The 19,354-nt window shown below is 37.1% G+C and overlaps 1 protein-coding gene across 1 annotated transcript; it reads right to left on the bottom strand.

The window, feature by feature from the left end:
• Positions 1 to 1,228: 1,228 nt before the first annotated feature.
• LOC121959288 (prolyl 4-hydroxylase subunit alpha-1-like) lies at positions 1,229 to 16,938 on the bottom strand. The gene is made up of 15 exons (XM_042508535.1): positions 16,687 to 16,938; positions 15,239 to 15,322; positions 14,599 to 14,695; positions 13,753 to 13,904; positions 12,517 to 12,654; positions 8,011 to 8,265; positions 7,001 to 7,191; positions 6,743 to 6,919; positions 5,348 to 5,418; positions 4,095 to 4,194; positions 2,778 to 2,831; positions 2,596 to 2,661; positions 2,389 to 2,457; positions 1,656 to 1,752; positions 1,229 to 1,323 (listed from the first exon to the last, which is right to left on the bottom strand). Exons 2-15 carry the CDS (start codon positions 15,315 to 15,317, stop codon positions 1,253 to 1,255), a joined length of 1,617 nt encoding a protein of 538 aa, XP_042364469.1. The 5' UTR covers positions 15,318 to 15,322; positions 16,687 to 16,938; the 3' UTR covers positions 1,229 to 1,252.
• Between the last annotated feature and the right edge of the window lie 2,416 nt (positions 16,939 to 19,354).

The following is a 19,354-nucleotide window of genomic DNA, read 5'->3' as shown; positions in this document are numbered from 1 at the left end:
ATGACACCCAGAAATAATATAATGCATGTTTTTATGCTTTGATGGCTGCGGGATCAAAAATTGCAAATGCAGTGGAGCATTTGTTGGACTTAACAGTCTGAATATAACAATTTAGATTCAACAATTTTTAGCCTTTTTGTAGGAGCTGAGCTGGAAATTCCAAGATAAAACACATAATCTTGCCAAAATATGTCATATGCATAAACACAGCCAAAATGATCAAGAAATGAAGAAATAAAAACACGTAAAATGCGCCAAACAGTCCCTAAGTGTTAAAATATCTGCACTCGTGACAAACTGTTTCAACTGAAATCAAAGGGTGAAATTCAAGTTTGACCTTCGGCAGAGTCGCGTGTGTTCAGGAGGAGTGCATGGTCACAGAGTGTGCCTCCTTTAAATGTCATCTGTTGTTTGTCAGTGAATGACCTCAAGGCTGAAATAGCATCAACACACACACACACACACACACACACACACACACACACACACACACACACACACACACACACACACACAGATTGTATTGGTGGAAAAGAGGGGTGTAACCAGTCAGCGAGGGAGGAGGAGATCGTGATGGTGTGACAGGAGGGTAATATTTTTGTATTTGTCGTTTCCAGGAACACTTTGGAAATAAGAGTTTTTAGTGAAGCTTTCATGTGCTGTCCTCTGGGTTTTTTTATGTCATGATACTCGTATGAGTTGTCGTGCTGTAAAATTCCTCATAAAAATGAAATCAAAGTATTTCTACACTGTGGTGTTAGTGCTTTTACTGCAATAAATAAAAAGGTGAGTGCCTGAGTGGTTTTAACTGTAATTGCCTCCATCAAGTATTTCAAGTATTTAGTGTGAATAAGCATAAATTAAAAAATTGAGGTTAAAGGTTAAAAAAACAAAAAACAGCTCGAGGTAAAGCTTCATGATGTCGTTGATATGGTAACAGTCACAAAATTTGTGTGGGTGTGCGGAGCGACATCAGACTGATGTCTGTCTGATTCAGATTTTTTAAATTAATTTTGCATTAACGACAGCAAATGTTTTGTCATTTAAAATGATGTTTTTGATTGTGATTATCAGCTTTAAAAAAAAACAAAAAAAGGCTTCATCTGTGGAGCACACATACACACACACACACACACACACACACACACACACACACACAGAGTTTAACACATTCACTCTTCAGATAAAAATAAATCAGATCACGTGTGACTCAGCAGTTTGAGGAGGAGGAGGAGGAGGAGGAGGCCGGCTGTCAGTCGGTCTCCTGCAGGCTGCAGCGCCTCCTGAACTCCTGTCCTCGTTCATGGATCCATTTATTGGACACTGCAGACACACAGAGACGAAGATGATGATGATGACGCACCTGCCTTTAACCCTTCAGGGCTCCGCTTTATTATCGCACACACTCGTATCGCTCTGCGCTCGAGAAGCGCGTGCTTTTTCAATTCAGGCATTGAAAAATATTATACGTTAATTTCATTTTCTGCAGTCATTTATCAGTGATGCATCCCAGAAATAATACAAGTCCTGTTTTTCTGCTCTGATGGCTGTGGGATCAAAAATGTCAGTTTGAATGGGTTTCAATGGAGCATTTTTGGACCTGAACAGTCTGAATGTGGCATTTTTCTTTTCACAGCGTGTTGTTGTAAACTCACCCCACTTGTTGCCGACCAGAACGGGACAGGCAGCGTGTCGGGTCCCATAGTCTCCGTCTCCACTGGGGTGCAGATTGTACCAGAACACTGCCGTCCCCTGAACACACAGAAACACAGACACATTTATACATATTTTTTGTCACCATTGCTGCAACTTCAACGAGACATTTAAAAATGATATGAAATATAAATAAAAACATCACATGTACCTGTTTTTCATTTCTAAAAATATGGCTACAAAAACAATTTTTTAAAAATAACTTGTGAAAAAGTGTCAGGAGAAAAGTTTTCTCACACACTTAAAGGTTCAAGACTAAAACATTTTAATTCAAAGTATGGTTTCCTAAAGACTACTGTAGATCAATTTTTTTTTTCAATAGTAAGAATAAAAAAATTAAGGATTAGAAAACAAGGATAACGCTGACAGTAAAAGATATAAATGAAAGCTTTCAAAAATAAAACAATCTGTTTTAAATTATCTAAATAAGTGAACTCAAATAATTAGTCAATAGAAAACAAATTGATTCAACATTTTTTAAGGAAAATTCCAGTTTTAACTTCTCTAATGTGAATACTTGCAGGTTTTCTTAAGTTTCAATGAAAATAAATAAATTATTCTGAAGTTTTCACTCTTTTATGACTGTAGAATAAATAATTAATTATGGAAAGAGTTGGCAGTTTAATAATAATGAGAATGATCAGCAGTTCGTTGAAGCCGTGACGTGAACTCTACCTTTTTGGGCCAGATGGTGGCTCCTACTTCAGTGAAGACTGTGGCGCCCCCTGCCTGAACATCACTCATCTGCAGGACGAGACCCTTTATTATCAACATTGAGTCTCAACTCAGCAGCACATCGTTTAATTATGATAAAATTAAAGTTTAAATAGCAATTCATGATAAATATTAGTAATTATCTAATGATTAACAATGATTACTGACGTATAGCAGCCAGGTGGCGATTCTGTTTCCTGTCCCCAATTCTTCAAAAGCATCAACTTCATCTTTCTAAAAAAAAAAAATCACCCAAAAAAAACCTCAAACTGTATTATTTGCAAACACTGAAACACACGCAATCTTCACTTGACTTGACTCCTGCAGCTAAAAATAAAACATTTACTCACTCGTCCAAAGTCATAGTGAGGCTCGTACTGTCCTCCGACACCGTAGTTAGCCACCTGCAGCCACACACACACACACACACACACACACACACACACACACACACATATTCATAACATTTTAAGAAATTAAGATCATATAAAATGTCAAATTAAAGCTTTAACAGGCACTGATCACACTGCTGTAGCCAAAATTAGTCGTTCACGCGTTTCCCCTCATTGTTTAGAGTGTGTCATGGATTTTTATTATATTATATTAACTATTGCAATTTTAAAAAGGCATTATACTAAGAACATATTTTATTAATAAATTGATGTATTTTGTTGACAAATTCTATAGTCTGTAATTTTTTTTTATTAAAAAAAAGGATCTTTGGTTACACAAATAAAAATATTCCATTGATGCCAAATATGTTTGTTCATGCTAGAATTAAACTGGACTTTACAGAGCAAGAAAATAGAAAAACATTATAAAGGATACAGATTTACATTGAGAGTGAAGAGATACGATGTAAAAGGTACAATTAATTACTAAAAAGCTTAAAACTTTAAAATAAAAACCTGACAAGTTGCTAAATATGGAGTCAGGAACACAAACATTTTTTTTTCTTGCAAATGTATTTGTTTTTATAATTCTGTTTTTATTGGTTATGTGAACAAAACAAACAGTAAAAATGAATGTTTTAATAATGTAAAAAGGGAAAATAAATAAATAGATAAATAAATACCAAAGTGAAATAAAAATAATATGTATGAACAGATAAACAGGTGGAAAAACAGACAAAATGAAAGAGGTTATTAAATAAATAGAAACAATCAAATACAATAAAGACAGAAATTAAGCAGAGAGGAAAAAACAAAAAATCTGTTCTGTAGACAAGATTATTGGATCAAAACATACACACGCTGATCCTGATGTATTTTAGTTTTCCTGTTAATGGGTTTAATTTGGGTCCTGAATCACTTTCCATTTAATTAAAACGTCTCTTTGTCTTTGTTTAAACTTTGTCTCAGACGGCTAAAAATGAATGCATATACTGAATTAAAACTGCTTTTAATATGTAATAATGTCATATGATCTTTGATGTTTTGTGTATTTTGTATTTTAGAGTATTCTATTTTATTATTATTATTATTATTATTATTATTATTATCATTATATAATTATTATTAACACTATTATTATTATTATTAATTGGTATTTACTGTAATATCTCTAGCATTTTATAGTAAATGTTTCTATCAGTGATAATTAAAATCTGACACACTTATTATAAAAAAAAAATGCACAAAACACTCATGTGACCAGGTGAGTGTTACCTGCAGCTCCTCTGCGGTGGTGACGTCCAGGCCGGTGAGGTCCTCGATCCTGCGGTTGATCCGGTCCACCACCGGATGCTCAAACGCTCCGAGCCAGGCGCTGAGAGGAGGAGAGGAAGAGGAAGAGGAAGAGGAAGAGGAAGAGAGGAAGAGGAGGAGAGGAAGAGGAAGAGGAGGAGAGGAAGAGGAGGAGAGGAAGAGGAGGAAACGTCTCACTGTATCAACACATTTAAAAACATGAAAAGATTTTTTTAAAAACTGCAGAATTAGTGAGCAGGGAGCACAAGGAAACAGGAGGAAAACATAAAGAAAACAGAAACATAAATTTAATTTTGGGACGCTGAGATTTATCGGCTGAACCTCCGCCTCGTTGAACGCCATCGGCCCATAAACAAAAACTATCTGACGTTCAGTGATGGCCGACGTTTTTCTGTTGTCACATCATTGTTATTCAAATTAAAAAACAGCTGAAGACGGACGGTGTCCCATCGTCACGGGGACAACAGCACACATGGTTGTGACGGCGTCAGGACAAAACACACGTTACTGTTTCCCTGATGACGCCACGCTGTGAACAGCAAATCAGCAGCATTACATCATGACGCATTAATGCTTTAAATCGTAACATTATTACGTGATATGAGATATTTTTGGTGAGAAACTTGAATAAATTTAGCTGTTTGAAGGAGAACTTTGTTATTTTTACAGCAATATAAAAACATATTAAAGAGGAAATTATGATTCATTAAAAACAGTAAAAGGCTACTGAAGCTGTTATTTTATACGTGATTTCATAAATGCAAACAAAATAAAAACATCAGCATCGGCCGAACTGTTAATTAAACATTTTGTGCATCACTATTGTAATTACAAATAAATAAACTTTTATTTTATGATTTATTTTTTGTGATCAGCTGTTAACGGATCGACAGATCAATTATCTTTTTCTCTGCAGGTGACAAACTGCTGCTGCGGAGGAGAATAAAGAATCAGGGACGCTGGATTTTAGGGTGAATCTACAGAAAGATGATTTAAACCAACGTCGCTCCGTTACCGCCACACATACACGGTCACTCTGTACGAAACACTGCACATTATAGGGTTTTTTTTAAAGTTTTGTTGGAAAGAAAGCATTAGATTTTTGAGAGGCCAGAAGAGGTGAAAAGACTCAGTCGTAAAAACATGATAAGTATCAGAGATGTGTGTTTTAATGCTTTTGGTGAGCCGTCCGTGTGACGTCCAGCTCGTCTTACCTCTTGGAGACTCTGTAATGGGCCGTGGTCAGTGTGCCTGTCTGAGGGTCATGCACCGTGGCACGTCTGAGCTAGCTCACCAGTCACATTACGTATACACAGACAGAGAGACAGAGGAAGAGACAGACAGAGAGACAGAGACAGGTCACTAGCTGACACAGTCGGCGAGGCAACACGAGTAAACGTACGAGTTTCCGGCTCCGTTAACGGCCCTGTTCTTGTTTCTATGTGCGCAGCCGAGACAAAAATGGGGGGAGGACATATTGGGGGACACACATGGGGGGATGGTGAGACAGCTGCTGTCTCCCTGCAGGCGTCCCTCCTGCGTCCTGCAGCTCTTACCTCTTACTGATGCGGTAGTGGGCCGTCTCCAGCGCACCGGTTGCGGGGTTGGAGATGGTGGCTCGACGCAGCTGTGGAGCCAATCGGCCGACAGTTACAGGGAGACACACAGCGACTCCCTGACGCACGCACACACATTTACACTGACACGTGCAGCAACTTTAAAGCTTTATCTCAGGAGACGTCGGCTGTGCGGCTGTGAACTTCCTGTTATCCAAAACCAGCAGGACACGTTCACCTAAACTCCTGCTCGTCGGGAAAGCTCCCGTTTTTACTTCTAAACGCCGCTGAATAATATAAATTAATTTGAAGATGGAGGTAGCGCTACATTACTGCACTTATTATTACTTTTTATACATTTATTTGGTTTTATTTATTCCTGTATTCCTAATAAATAGATAAGTGCAACAATAAATAAATGACTGATTTAACATGAAATAAATAAATATCTTAAATTTCTACATTTTTATAGAAGCTTTGATTTAAGGGAATTTATTTCAGCATTTATTCATATATTAATTAATCTTAATTAATCTGTAAACAACGCTCCAAAGTTTATTATGGGATTTTTGCTCAGTGACGCCAAAAAAAGTTGAAGCGGCAAAATTCAGGTGGAATTTCCGAAAAATGCTGAAAACAATATAAGAAAAACAAAAACATCAGTGCAGTAAAGTGTAATAATTTAAGAGGAAAATAGAGCAGACAGCAGAAACACTGTGGCAGAACGCCAAATGTAAACTGAGGGAGCATCAAGCCGCTGCGTCTGTGAAACGACATTTAAAATTAATAAAATAAAACGGCCTTCCTCAGCATTAAAGTTTGTTATTTTATCAGTTATGTGTTAGATGATCATTAAAACTTGTCAGATCATGTTATTTTCCAACAGTTTTAATATGTTACACTATTATTTCATTATTATTATTTATGATTTTTGTTAGATTATTATGATAACTTTGAATTCTGAATTTGTAACTGTCATAGTTATTATAGATATTTAAGGAAGAAAATATATATCATTTGTAATGTAATAATATATAGTATATTTTGACTCACCCTGGGTTTGGCCAGCTCTTTCACCTTCTCGATCTCCATGTCCGAAACGATGTCATGGTATCGGACGATGCGGGGCCGGTCCCACTCGTCCTCCTGCTTCACTGGACCGATCACGTACTTTGGGTGGCGGTTGTTGTCATAGTAACGGCAGAAGAGGCGGCTCTGCCTGCGTGGAGTCTGACAGAGGAAACAGGGAGGAATCAGGATGATGATGGCGAAAAGGCGAGCGTGTTTACGCGTTTGTTTCCGTCTCCTCACCATCCCGACGCCCTCGCCGCGACACAGCTGTTCGTACGTCTTTCTCTCTGGCAGGTAATCGGCGGGTCGCCCGCGGGTCTCCCTCCTCTGCCTCATCTCGCTGTCCTCGTCGCTGCCCTCCATCTTCTTCTGTTTGGCCAGCTGATACTCAAAGTACTTCAGGTTCCCGTTGGCTCGCTGGTGTGTCGGGTCTAAACATGAAGCATCATAATCCAGCGCAGCCAGACAGAAGGTCAAATTCAATCAGAGGAATAAAAATGACATAAGTGCTGATAAATAATACAAATGAATAAATAAATGCAGAAATAATATATAATAATAATAATAATAATAATAATAAATAGTTATAATATGTAAATAAAAATAATATTTAATAAAAAAATAAGACAGTTGATAATTTAATATAAAATACATAATATTATATGTATTTTTTTTAACATTTATTAATATATTAATTTAATTATTGTTGTATTTATTATTGTATTTTTGTATTTATTTCTACGTATATTATTTCCATAGTTTCTAGATTTATTTACTTCTGTATTTATGTATGCATTTATTTATCATTTCCATATTTTTATATGTGTTTTTGTATTATGCCTGGTTTTTTAAATTTTCAATTTCTACTTTTATTTCTGCATTTATTAATACATTCATAAATTATTTTTATTGTATTTATTTATTCCTCTTTCTGTGTATATAATAAAATATGTATTTGTCTCTACATTTTTAATACAGCTATTCATTTCTGTATTTATTTATTCCTGTATTTTTTTGTACATTTATGTATTTATCTGATTTATTTATATTTTTATTTATTATGTTTTTATTTGTGTATGTGTCTAGATTACATATATTATTTAATATTATTTATTTGTTTGATATATAAATCAATTACTGTCCTCCATAGAATTTTATTATCATCATGTCCACCTGTTTCTGTGGCTGTCTGAGTGAGTTTTGATCAGAGACAGTTCATCTGTGTCTGCGGTGAGCATCATGTGACTGACCGAGCTTCAGCAGCCTGCGGGTGAAGTCCAGCGCTCTCTTCAGCTCCCCCTGCTGGTACACAGAGTAGCTCAGGTAGTCCAGGATGGTGACGGCGTCCACGGTGCGGGACGCCTCTCCCTCCTCCAGCTGCTTCAGGGCCTGAGCCATCCACAGCTCGGTGTGGTAGTAGTCCACCTCCGAGTACGCCACCTTCCCGAGGTCGTAACAGTCCTCCACAGTCAGGGTGCTCCGGTGTAAGGCGTTTGAGGACGAGCCTGAGACGACAAGAGACAAAGGGACAAAACTGAAATCTCTCCTGAGTGAATTTTCTCACTTTAGATTCTTGAATTGCGTTTTTTTTCCACAGCAGACAAATGCAAAAACAGGGCTTAAATCTAATTCTCTGGATGTGAGACTTTTTACTGATGCCATAATACATAAAATCATACATTTTACTGAAAAATTGTGATAAATACATTGAAAAATAATATTTTAAGACTGAAGATGAGAAAAAAATACTTACTTGAAATGTTTGTTTGACAGGTTCTCACAGTTAAATTCAAGACTTTTAAGACCTTTTTAAAAGTTTAAAAAAAATTTTAATACCACATAGAATGAAATTTAATGTGTACAGTGTTCTGTAACATAAGATCAAACTCTTCCTATAGCTTGTTTGGAAATGTATAATTATATCATTATACTGCACCTTAAAAAGCTGATATACCTCCCAGCCCTCCGTGCAAATCTTATATCTTTATTATCAGCTTTTTCCTTGTAACCTAATTTATTTACTTTTTTAAAACTGTTTTTTAAACTTTGATCTGTATACTTGGCTCGTCCCTCATGTGCTTTCATAACTTTGGGGGCCACACGAAGGCACCAGCACGCCAGTCAACACTGACTTATTGATTTATTGTCTCTGACATACTCCTTATTTCTGTCTGCTGTTCATTTGTAAATGTTTATATGGAATGTATATTGTTGACACCAAATTGCAATCTGGGTAAAATCACATTTTTTTAATTGAATTGAAAATTCAGACTTTTTGTTGTAGATTTATAACAATAGAGTGGTGAAGTAATGAGTCCTAAAACACAGAAGTCGGTTAGCTTTTCTGCATTTCTGGTTCCCTCGTCTCAAAGTCTCTGGGTCTTCTGAATTGGTTGTTGGTAAAATGCCTTAAATAAGGTTTTAACATATCTTTAAAAAGCCGGTTGTAGCCAGTGGCTACAGTGTTTGTCGGGGACATCAGACGTCATCACACCGGACACAGCAAGTACTACTGAGACCAGCAACTGACATAGCCATGCTCATTAGCTAGATCAGGTCACGCTAACAGGAGACAGTTTTGCAGAAAATTTAGCGCACTAAATCAAATGACGATCAAATCGTGCGACCACGATATTGTTTTCAACAGTCTATCACTAGCCTTTTTCTTCTTTTTCTTCTTTCATTTACACTTCAAAACACACTAAAGCGGTATACATCTGTGAAGATAATCCTGCTGAAGAAAACGAGGAAGCATCATAAACTTGTTTACAAGTCACAAAGTTTTATTTTAAAACTCAATAATCGAAAATCCCATTAGGTTTTTGACTATGGAACCAATGCCATGGATTGCTGTGCATGAGCCTCGGCAACTGTTGCTATGGCCAGGAGGCTCTCGGAATGTTGTGATGAAAGCATGACATCATAAAGCCAAAGGAACGGCTGTGATGTCATCTGAGGTCTAGAATTCTTTGTCTTTGATAGTTGCCTTAAACCCAAAAGACCAACAGACTTCACCTGATCACCTGCACACAACAGTCCTGTTTCAGCCACTCAGACCTTCGACTGAGAGCAGCTCCTACACCTTCCAGAGCTTCAGTTTGCTACAGAAAAGCAAAGTCTACCACAGACAGCCACTTTCTACAGCAAACAACTATAGTCTTTTCTGCACTACAGCTTACTACAGAGCAATGGAAAACCAACCACAGAACGAGGAAACCTCAGTTGGTGACCATCAAAATGCCCTTCATGCTGCTCAACAGGTGATCCAAAGCCTGGAGGAGCAGATATTCAGCCTGTCAAAGCAAAACAAGACTTTGCTGGCTGAGAAGGAGCACATGTGCCAGAAAGGCTATGACGATCAGCTCGAAATCTATCGGCTGAAGGACCTTCTACATGCAAGTGAGAAAGAGTTCAACGCCAGAGTCAACAAGAGCTTCCAGACCGTCAAAATGCAGGAGACTCAAATCCTCAACCTCGAGAGAAGACTCCAAGACGAGCGGGGGGACAGCAGCCGGCACAAGAACATACAGGCAGCCTACATGGAAAAACTGCAAGAGGTAGAGAAAGAAAAAGACGCTTGGAAAAAGAAGTACAGCGATCTTGAGGAGAAGTCCATGAAGGATCTTGCAGATATGGAACAGACCTGGAAGACCAAAGTCAAACATCTGCAGGAAAACAAGTCTCTGGGGAATAAGTTTAGGACACTTCTGGCCAAGGAAGATGAGTGGAAGAAGAGAGTGGATGAACTGGAGACACAAGTAATAGAGATGGAGTACGAGAAGGACGATCTGCAGGCCAAGTTTGACGAGCTCGCCGAGAAAGAAGATAGCTTTGAGTCAACACTGCAAGAGATGAACAACGAGAAGAAGAAGCTGGAGAAAAAGCATAAAACAGAGCTGGCCAAGAAGCAAAAGATCTGGGAGACAACAGTTAAACAAATAGAGGAGGAGAAGGACAAGCTGGAGAAGAAGCTCAAAGAGGACATGTACAACAAGCAAAAGACCTGGGAGAAACAAAAGAACCAAATGAAGACGAAAGAAAAGCAAATCGAGGACGAGAAGAGGCAGCTCGAAGAGCTCTGTCAGAAACTAAAGGAGAAAAAGAAGACAGGGCTCATCAGCAAGAAGGCGACCAAGGAGACAGAGCTACCGAAAGAGACAAGCGAGAAAGAGACAACGAAGACATCTAAAGACAAGAAGGTGAGGGAATTAACAGAGGCAGAGCAAACCCGGAGGAGGATTTACTTAAACTGGATGCCCGGGAGGAGGGGAAGGAAGGTGCATCCACTGTGACGGGGACACAGAAGTGGGGGACACTGCTGGTAGTTCAGATCAGGTTGGACAACAGTAGGTGTCTCCGACTCCCCTGCTCACCTCTCCACCCTCCCTCCTCCATCCACCCTCAACCCTCCTTCTGTCCACATGTCTTCAATCTACCTCGCTCCATCAGGCCTTTTCCACCTCCACTTCTCCTCCATCCAGTCTTCTTCCCTCCCCCTCTTCCTGCTTTACTTTAGGGCGGCACAGCGGCTCGGTGATTAGCACCGCAGCCTCACGGCGACACCTCCACCCGTCCGTCTGTGCGGAGTTTGTGTATCCTCCCTGTGTCTGCGTGGGTTTTCTCCTGGTACTCAGGTTTCCTCCCACAATCCAAAGATATACACTTTAGGCTGATTGGACACTTGAAATTGACCCCAAATTAGGAAAAAGCAAAAAAAAAAAAAAAAAAAAAAAGCGAAAGAAAATTCGAACTATTGTTCGAATTTTCTTTCTTTTTGGGAGGGTTTTCTCCTGGTGCTCAGGTTCCCTCCCACAACCCAAATATACATTTTAGCTGATTAGACATTCGAAATTCACCCCAAATTAATCAAAAAAAAAAAGAAAGAAAATTCAAACTATTGTTTGAATTTTCTTTCTTTTTGGGAGGGTTTTCTCCTGGTGCTCAGGTTCCCTCCCACAACCCAAATATACATTTTAGCCTGATTAGACATTCGAAATTTACCCCAAATTAATCAAAAAAAAAAAAGAAAGAAAATTCGAACTATTGTTTGAATTTTCTTTCTTTTTAGGAGGGTTTTCTCCTGGTGCTCAGGTTCCCTCCCACAATCCAATTATAATAAAAACCCCCAAACAAATACACGTTCGGTGTGTCTGCATCTCTGAATAACCATTTACAGAATGAATACAAATATATGGTGATGACAGAAGAGTGCTGGCATCTGTTTAAAATATGAATGAAGCAACACCATTCAATACAATGTTCAACGCTACGTCATAAAAGATTATCCAAATAATATTTTAAGCAGTGGTTAGCTGAGCAAAACCTTGGGAAGAAGTTGCAAGTTACAAGTAACAAGCCAATTACCTGAGAAAAAACCAAAACCAAAAAACAAAGGTTACAAGTAAGTAGTTGACGTTTAAGTCATGCGACCATGATGTAGTTTTTTTATAGCCTAATCAGCTTTTTGGTTCTGGTGATTTTATTTATGCTTCAAAAAACATAAAGTAGAGTTCATCCGTGAAGATTATCATGCTGAGCAAAACGTGCAAGCATTATAAACTTGTTCAGAAGTCACAGAATTTATTTTAGGTGATAAAAAAAAATCCCATAAGGTTTTTGAAGAGGGAACCAGTGCGATGCTAACTTCCTGGTTGGCCTACAAAAGTATGTCATCCCTTCACCGCTCTATGTTGCCAAAGATGTTCTCTTTTATTGTGAACATCATGGCTGTTATGATCGTGACGCTTTAATCTGACCTGGCAGCTGTCCGGTCGAGATGATGTTGGTGTCCAGCTTGTAGGTGTCCAGCAGCCTCGTCAGAGCTTTGGCGGCTCCCGTCTGGTCGTCATCGTTGGGGAAGTACTGCCTCTTGATGGTGAGGTTAGAGATGAACACTGAAAAAGCACCACAGAAGAAGAACAGTCATCATCACAGGAGATGATGGAGAACATAAGTAACGCTAAGTGACTGTTTGGTGCATTTTATGTGCTTTTCATTCTTCATTTTTGCCGTGTTCATGTATATGGCATTAATTTTGGCAATATAGTGTATTTTAGAGTAATCTACAATAAGTCTAAAATACACTGTGGAAACTAAATAGTTACATTCAGACTGTTCAGGTCCAAAAATGCTCCATTGAAACCCATTCAAACTGACATTTTTGATCCCACAGCCATCAAAGCAGAAAAACAGGACTTGTATTATTTCTGGGTGTCATTCTGGGCTTTTGACTCTGAATTTGTCATTTTGACTATTTTCCACCTGATGAGGTCATTTTGACCATATTTGGCATATGGAGGAAATACATGCTATTTCCACTAGGTGACCTGTCACAGTCAATGTAGCTGCATGTCTGCTGTCGACTGTCAGCAGCAAAAAATAATATATAAAAAAACAGAGACCATGACAGAAACCTGGCATTTAAAGAGTTAAAATTTCAATATGTAAATTAAAAAAATATTATTAGGACTGATGTTGGTTAAAAAAAATAAACTCAGTGTAGAAGATTATATTTTAACATATAACATTTATCATAGCCTGATTTTAAAAACTGCATTTTGTGTATAGAGCAGTGTGAGTGTGAGTATTTGACCCTTCATAAAAATAATAATGTACAAAAATCTACTTTGCTCCCAATAACTCCCAATAATAAAACCCGGACCCAGAAAAGAAAAAATAATCCACTTAGCATGTAGTATATTGAAATTATTTTTCTTTGCTGTTTTTTTTTTCATCTAAAAACATAGTGGCATCATGACAAAAACATGGCGTTTAAATGGTCAAAATTCTGAAAATCTATGAACATTTAATATTTATTATTAGGACTGATTTTGGAAAAAAATTAACTCAATGAAAGTAGAAAATTATATTTATGTATAATATTTTTCGAGCTAAATGAGCTTTGAAAGCACATTTTATGCACAGAGCGATACGAGTGTGTGTAATATCAAAGCGGGTCCTAAAGGGTTAAACAGTCGTGGGTGTGTGTTTACAGTTAGACGTGTCAGTGAGCACCAGGCTCTCCAGCTCCCCCCACTCTGTGTTCAGCCTCTTCATCAGTTTGAAGGCGTTCACCGGGTGTCCCAGGAAACCCTCGGGGTCCTGAGTGGCCGCCGCAGAGAGGACGTCCAGTTTGTCCGCCCATCTGAGGACACGGACACACATACACAGGTAGCAGTGTTTAACCCGCAGCCACACCTCCGGGTCGAACACACACGGAGCAGGAAGCTGGGTGTGCTCTCAGGTTAGACGTGTTTAAGGAGAACTTTTATTTAATGTCACAAGATATCAGCAGTGTAACGTCCCCCTCGAGGACACAACTATTCAGAGCAAAGCCACATCCTGTAACACACACGGCACAGCTCAGATAACACTGAAGTCTGACGCTTTCGCTCCCCGCTCTAACAATATATTGTGATTAACCCTTTAAAACCTGAGCAAATAGGTGTGATCTTTTTCAAAAACAGGAGAGGCCAATGAGCATTTTAACTTAAATTTTTAACTAAAATTGTATAGATTAGCTTAATTTTTTTAACTAGGGCTTGTGCATATGTACTTAAACAAAAAGTACAGTTAAAAAGAAAAAGAAATTTATTTTTGTAACATTATTTTAAATATACTATAAGAATTATAAAAATGGTTTTCATATATGTATGGTCAATATGTTGTTCTTTTGCTCATTATGTGTTTTTGAAAGAAATCAAACCAAACATTTCCTGTTTCAGAGGTTAAAATGACTGTTGAAGGCGTCTGAATGAAGGACTAGAAAAATGACGTCCATCCAGGTGTTAAGGGGTTAACGTTTGAGCACGCAGATGGACACCTGACGCGTCTCTTACTTTTTGATCTGCTCCAGTTTGCTCTCCTCTGCCCGGATGTAGTCCTTCAGCGAGGCGACCAGGTCCCTCTCCGTGAACAGCAGGTCGGTCATGTGACCTGAAAACACACACTTCATTTGTGTAAAATAAATATTTAAAAACCGCTTTGAGAAGACACACTTCATTGTTCTTTGTTTGATCCGCTGAAGAGGAAACCGTGACGACGTGTCTCCGCATACAGATCAAAAAACAAATAAAAAAAAACAGCTGAGAAACAAACGCAGCACTTTACAGATGTTTTGTCTTTTTCTTTTATTTAAATATTAATTGGAATTAAAATTGGTGCTTTCTGTACAACAAAGTGTACTTTCATCATTTTTCTGTTAAGAATGTACTAAGAAGTACATGTTGTAAAATTATTTATACACTCAACCTATCAATATGTTTTTCTGCAGAACAGAAACAATAAAAAAAGAAACAAACAAACAGTCTACCTCTCGCTAATTAAAATAAGTAAACAACAAAGTCTCTCTACAAATAAAATGTATTATTATAATCACCATCATTATTATCATTATCACAGTTGTTATCATTATTTATTTTATTTATTTTACGTGCACAGTGAGGCAGAGGAGGAAGACGCAGATGCAGATCTTCTCACCGATGGAGGTGAAGAACTCATTGTGAGCGGAGCAGCAGGCGAGGAGGACGACGTGGATCAACAGGCAACAAAGAGCCATCAAACCTGCAGACCAGAAACCAGACTGTGATGACCCGGGTCTGTTTTGGTTAAAGAGTGTCTCCTCTGCTGCTGTGGGACATCAGCTGTCTCTGTGTGTGTGTGTGTGTGTGTGTGTGTGTGTGTGAGTTTGTGTCTCTTTACTACACTCATTTAGGTTTCCTCACCTCCTGTCTCCTCTCTGACCCCGAAATTGAGAGAGGAGGTCTCTGGAGGAGCTCAGAGGGAGGATACACCGGCGCGTCCTACACACACGTCTTTTATCAAGACTACGGAGGCCCTCGAGGGCAACCAATATTCTTTATTTGCTTTCTGTGATAAATATATGCTGCACGTCTCCATGCGTTTTTACTCGCAGTTTATTCTCACGGTGCTGACTCAGCAGTATCACATAAAAGGATCTACAAAAATAAAATAACACAGTCTCATGATGAGATATAATTTAATGTCACCTTTTGTGTGATATGTTTAACACTGTAGAATATTTGGGATAATTAGGGGCCGGGCAATCCCTTATTTCATCAGTGTTATTATCATTATTAATTTTTTTAAACTTTTTAAATTATTATTATTATTATTATTACGAGGAAATCCAACTTCACATTTATAAAAACAAACACAAAATAGTATAAAATAGTAATAATTATATAAACATATATAGATATATAGCCACCGAGATGTTGTCATATTGTCTTTTTTTTTTTTTTCAAAAATTTCTTATCAAACAGTGTTTTTTTTTTTTTTTTTTAAATTATCTTTTATTTACTATTATTATATTGCTGTATTTGTTTTTACTGCTTCTCTATAATTATTATGCTTTGCATTTTTACAGTTTACTAATCATACTGATGTATGATATAAGGATTTGTGTTTTTTTAACAGATTATTATTATTATATTGCCGTGTGTGTGTGTGTGTGTGTGTACACTGATATTTCCTGTTTCCTGTCAAATTGTCACAGTAATGTTGCAAATGTCCCCGCTGTGGGACAAATAACGGATGATCTTATCTTGAATTTCCTTTTATTTAAAAGGCCTCGTTAGATGTGTTATCTGTTAATGTAACTGTTGTTAGCTGTCACACAACTGAGTTTAACACCATTTAACTGCAAAACCAACACAAAAACCCCCAAATAACCAAATCTTTATTCAGATTTAGGACATTGTACTCCTGTTTTGGTATATGTGGACAATGGAGATCATATTTTTTAATCGTTTTAGGTGTTGGTCTTAGCTATCTGCAGCTTAAATGTTAATTTAACCCCAAAATTACAGAATATGAGGACATGACAGGACAGCAGTAATGACCCGGTGACCTGTGCGTGAGTGTCTCGCTAACAGACGTGAAAAATGACGTTAAAATAACGTTACCTTGATGTCGGTGCGGTTTTTGGGAGCTCCTGTGTTAAAGTGAAGGAAGCAGCCGAGGAAATTTCTAGATAAAACCGACTTTCACACAGTTTCTGTTTAAATTCATCAGCGGGCACAAAAGAGACATGACAGAGGAGGTTTTTAACCTCCGAAAGACGCGCGAAAACAAGAACACGCGCCGCGGTTTAAACACGAAGTCCTTAAAATCCCTCAAATTCCCACCTGAGCGGCTCCGGAGTGAAGCTAGCGGCAACAAACGCGCAACTTCTTCTTCTTCTGCCTCTTCTGCCTCTTCTTCTTCTGTTTAACCGTCTCCGCCTTCGCGGCTCCTTCAAAAATGGCGGCAAAAAACTTTACCGCCACCTGCTGGACTGGAGGAGGGACCGGTAAACTTTTATGTTATTTAAACAAAACAAAACACACACACACACACACACACACACACACACACACACACACACACCTATATACATATACACATACATATCTATATACATATATAAATGTACATATCTATATATTTAGATAGATAGATATGGATATATATAGATATATAATATATATATAATATAGATATATAAAATATAGATAGAGATGGATTGACATAGAGATGGATATAGAGATAGATATCTCAAATATAGATCAATATAGATTTATAGGAGTCTGATTCCACATTTGTGCCAAACTGATGAAATTCATCATTCAAGTTCATAAATATGACGTTATGCCGGCTTTGACTATCGCCCGCCAAAGTTAAAAAAAACTCACACCGCAGCCTCTCGGGGTGGGTGAAGTTTATTGTAAAGGTGCGTCTTATTAAACATTGATAAACAGTGCAAAACACAGCTTCCTGCTCAGTGACCTCCTCGGCCAGGCCGGTCTTTGGCGTCACTCAGGGAAAAAATATAACGTCACTTTACACTGAAAACAGGTACAAACCCCACAGGTTGTCATTTATCATCGTATCAAACAGTGATATTTACAAGACGTACAAATATTGTACACAAATCGCAGCTGTACGAGTGTCTGGAGAGCCAGTGAAACAGGCCATGAAGAAGAGTGTCTCAGTGTGTTCACGGGTTTCAGTACATCGTGTTCAAAAACGCAAAGTGCTCCATATGTACAGATACACACGCGTGTGTGTGTGTGTGTGTGTGTGTGTGTGTTGTGTGTGTGTGTGTGTGTGTGTGTGTGTGTGTAGAAAACATCCTGAGGAAGAAGCTGCACGACTGTGAACACAACAACTCGCCATCAAAGAGGCGATTCAGGAAAGTTTGGCTGCAGATAAGTTTCAATAATAAGATGCATCTTATTGCATTTGTTCTGTGATGAATTTCTGTAATTTGTTTTTCCAGATTTCTTTTCTTATTCTTAAAATTTCCTCCAGATTTCTTCTTGTTCCAAAGTTTGTTGCTGTGAGTCAGTGTGAGCGTGTTAGTCAGGCCACGGTTAGGCAAACAATATACATTTTGTGAATAAAGTCAAAATATGTTGAGAAAAAAGTTGTCATTTCTAGAAAAAAATAGGAATATTTCAACATATATTTGTGATTAAAAAAATAAAAAACTAAGGAAAAAAGTAATACCTCAAAAATAGAGTTTTAATTCTTAATATATTAAGAAAAAGATTAAACTTTAAATTAGGAAAAAATAATTTTGAATATTTTACCATAAATTTGTAATTAAAAATATATAAAAACTAAGACCAAAAGACAAGTTTTTAAAAGTTTTTTTGTTGACTTTTGGACATTAACAAATAAATAAAAACAAAACAACCTATCAAAAGTCTTCAGATATCAATTATGAACTCAATTAAGTTATTTAAGTTAAAAAAAATAAAATCATAGTATCTCAAGAAAATAGTTGTAATTTAATGGGAACAAGCTATAATGTTTCATGAATAAAGATGTAATATTTAGTTAAAACTGTCAAATGTTTCAAAGGAAAGAAAATTAATTGTAGGAAAAATGAGGAATATTTCAACATAAATTTAAAATTTTGCACAAGTGAGAAAAAAGAGTTTTTGGGTTTTTGACAAAAAAATAGAAATGTAACATTATCTGGCATAAAGTCCCAATATTTAAAGAATAAAGCTGTAACATTTTGAGAAAAAAAGTCATAATATTTCCACTATAAAGTAATAAAATTATAAAAATAAAGTTACGTTTTTTTTAAGATTAATGCCATTATGAGGAAAAATGTCATGTTTCAAGAATAAAACTGCAATATTTTGATAAATTTGGCAAATATATGGGAAAAAACTGAAACTGCTTTGAGAATAAAATAACTTTTGGAGTAAAAGTATTACGACAAAATAACACGATAAGATGGAAATCCAACGTTTCACTTAATCACATTACAATCTAATAATTTGACTTTATAACTACAAATGGAGCAAGACGTCATGTTTTGTAATTAATCTGAGTATGATTGTTTGAGTGTGTCCTGTATGACCACATATACAGTAAACATTTACAGTTTTCACTCATCACAAAACTGTAAATTATTTTGTAATATTTTATCTTTAGCAAAATAAAACCTTTTTCTTGTAGAATTTGTAATATTTTGAAAATGCAAATATTTACGTCTTTTTAAAAAAAAAAAAAAAAACTTTTTTAAAACTTTTTTTTAAACATATTTCTTCCAAACTACAACTTTTTGGTCATAAA

Source organism: Plectropomus leopardus, chromosome 19 (genome assembly GCF_008729295.1).
Source record: "Plectropomus leopardus isolate mb chromosome 19, YSFRI_Pleo_2.0, whole genome shotgun sequence".
NCBI classification, from domain to species: Eukaryota; Metazoa; Chordata; class Actinopteri; order Perciformes; family Serranidae; genus Plectropomus; species Plectropomus leopardus.
The sequence above is the reverse complement of the archived record's forward strand: the minus strand, read 5'-3'. Positions and strand labels throughout refer to the sequence as shown.

Excerpts from the sequence above, each read along its gene's own strand:
- LOC121959288 (XM_042508535.1), bottom strand. The coding sequence starts at position 15,317 with ATGGCTCTTTGTTGCCTGTTGATCCACGTCGTCCTCCTCGCCTGCTGC. Across the intron at positions 8,266-12,516 it reads CTCGACCGGACAGCTGCCAG|GCTCGTCCTCAAACGCCTTA; the intron begins GTCAGATTAAAG and ends TTGTCGTCTCAG. Across the intron at positions 5,419-6,742 it reads AAGAGCTGGCCAAACCCAGG|CTCAGACGTGCCACGGTGCA; the intron begins GTGAGTCAAAAT and ends CTGGTGAGCTAG.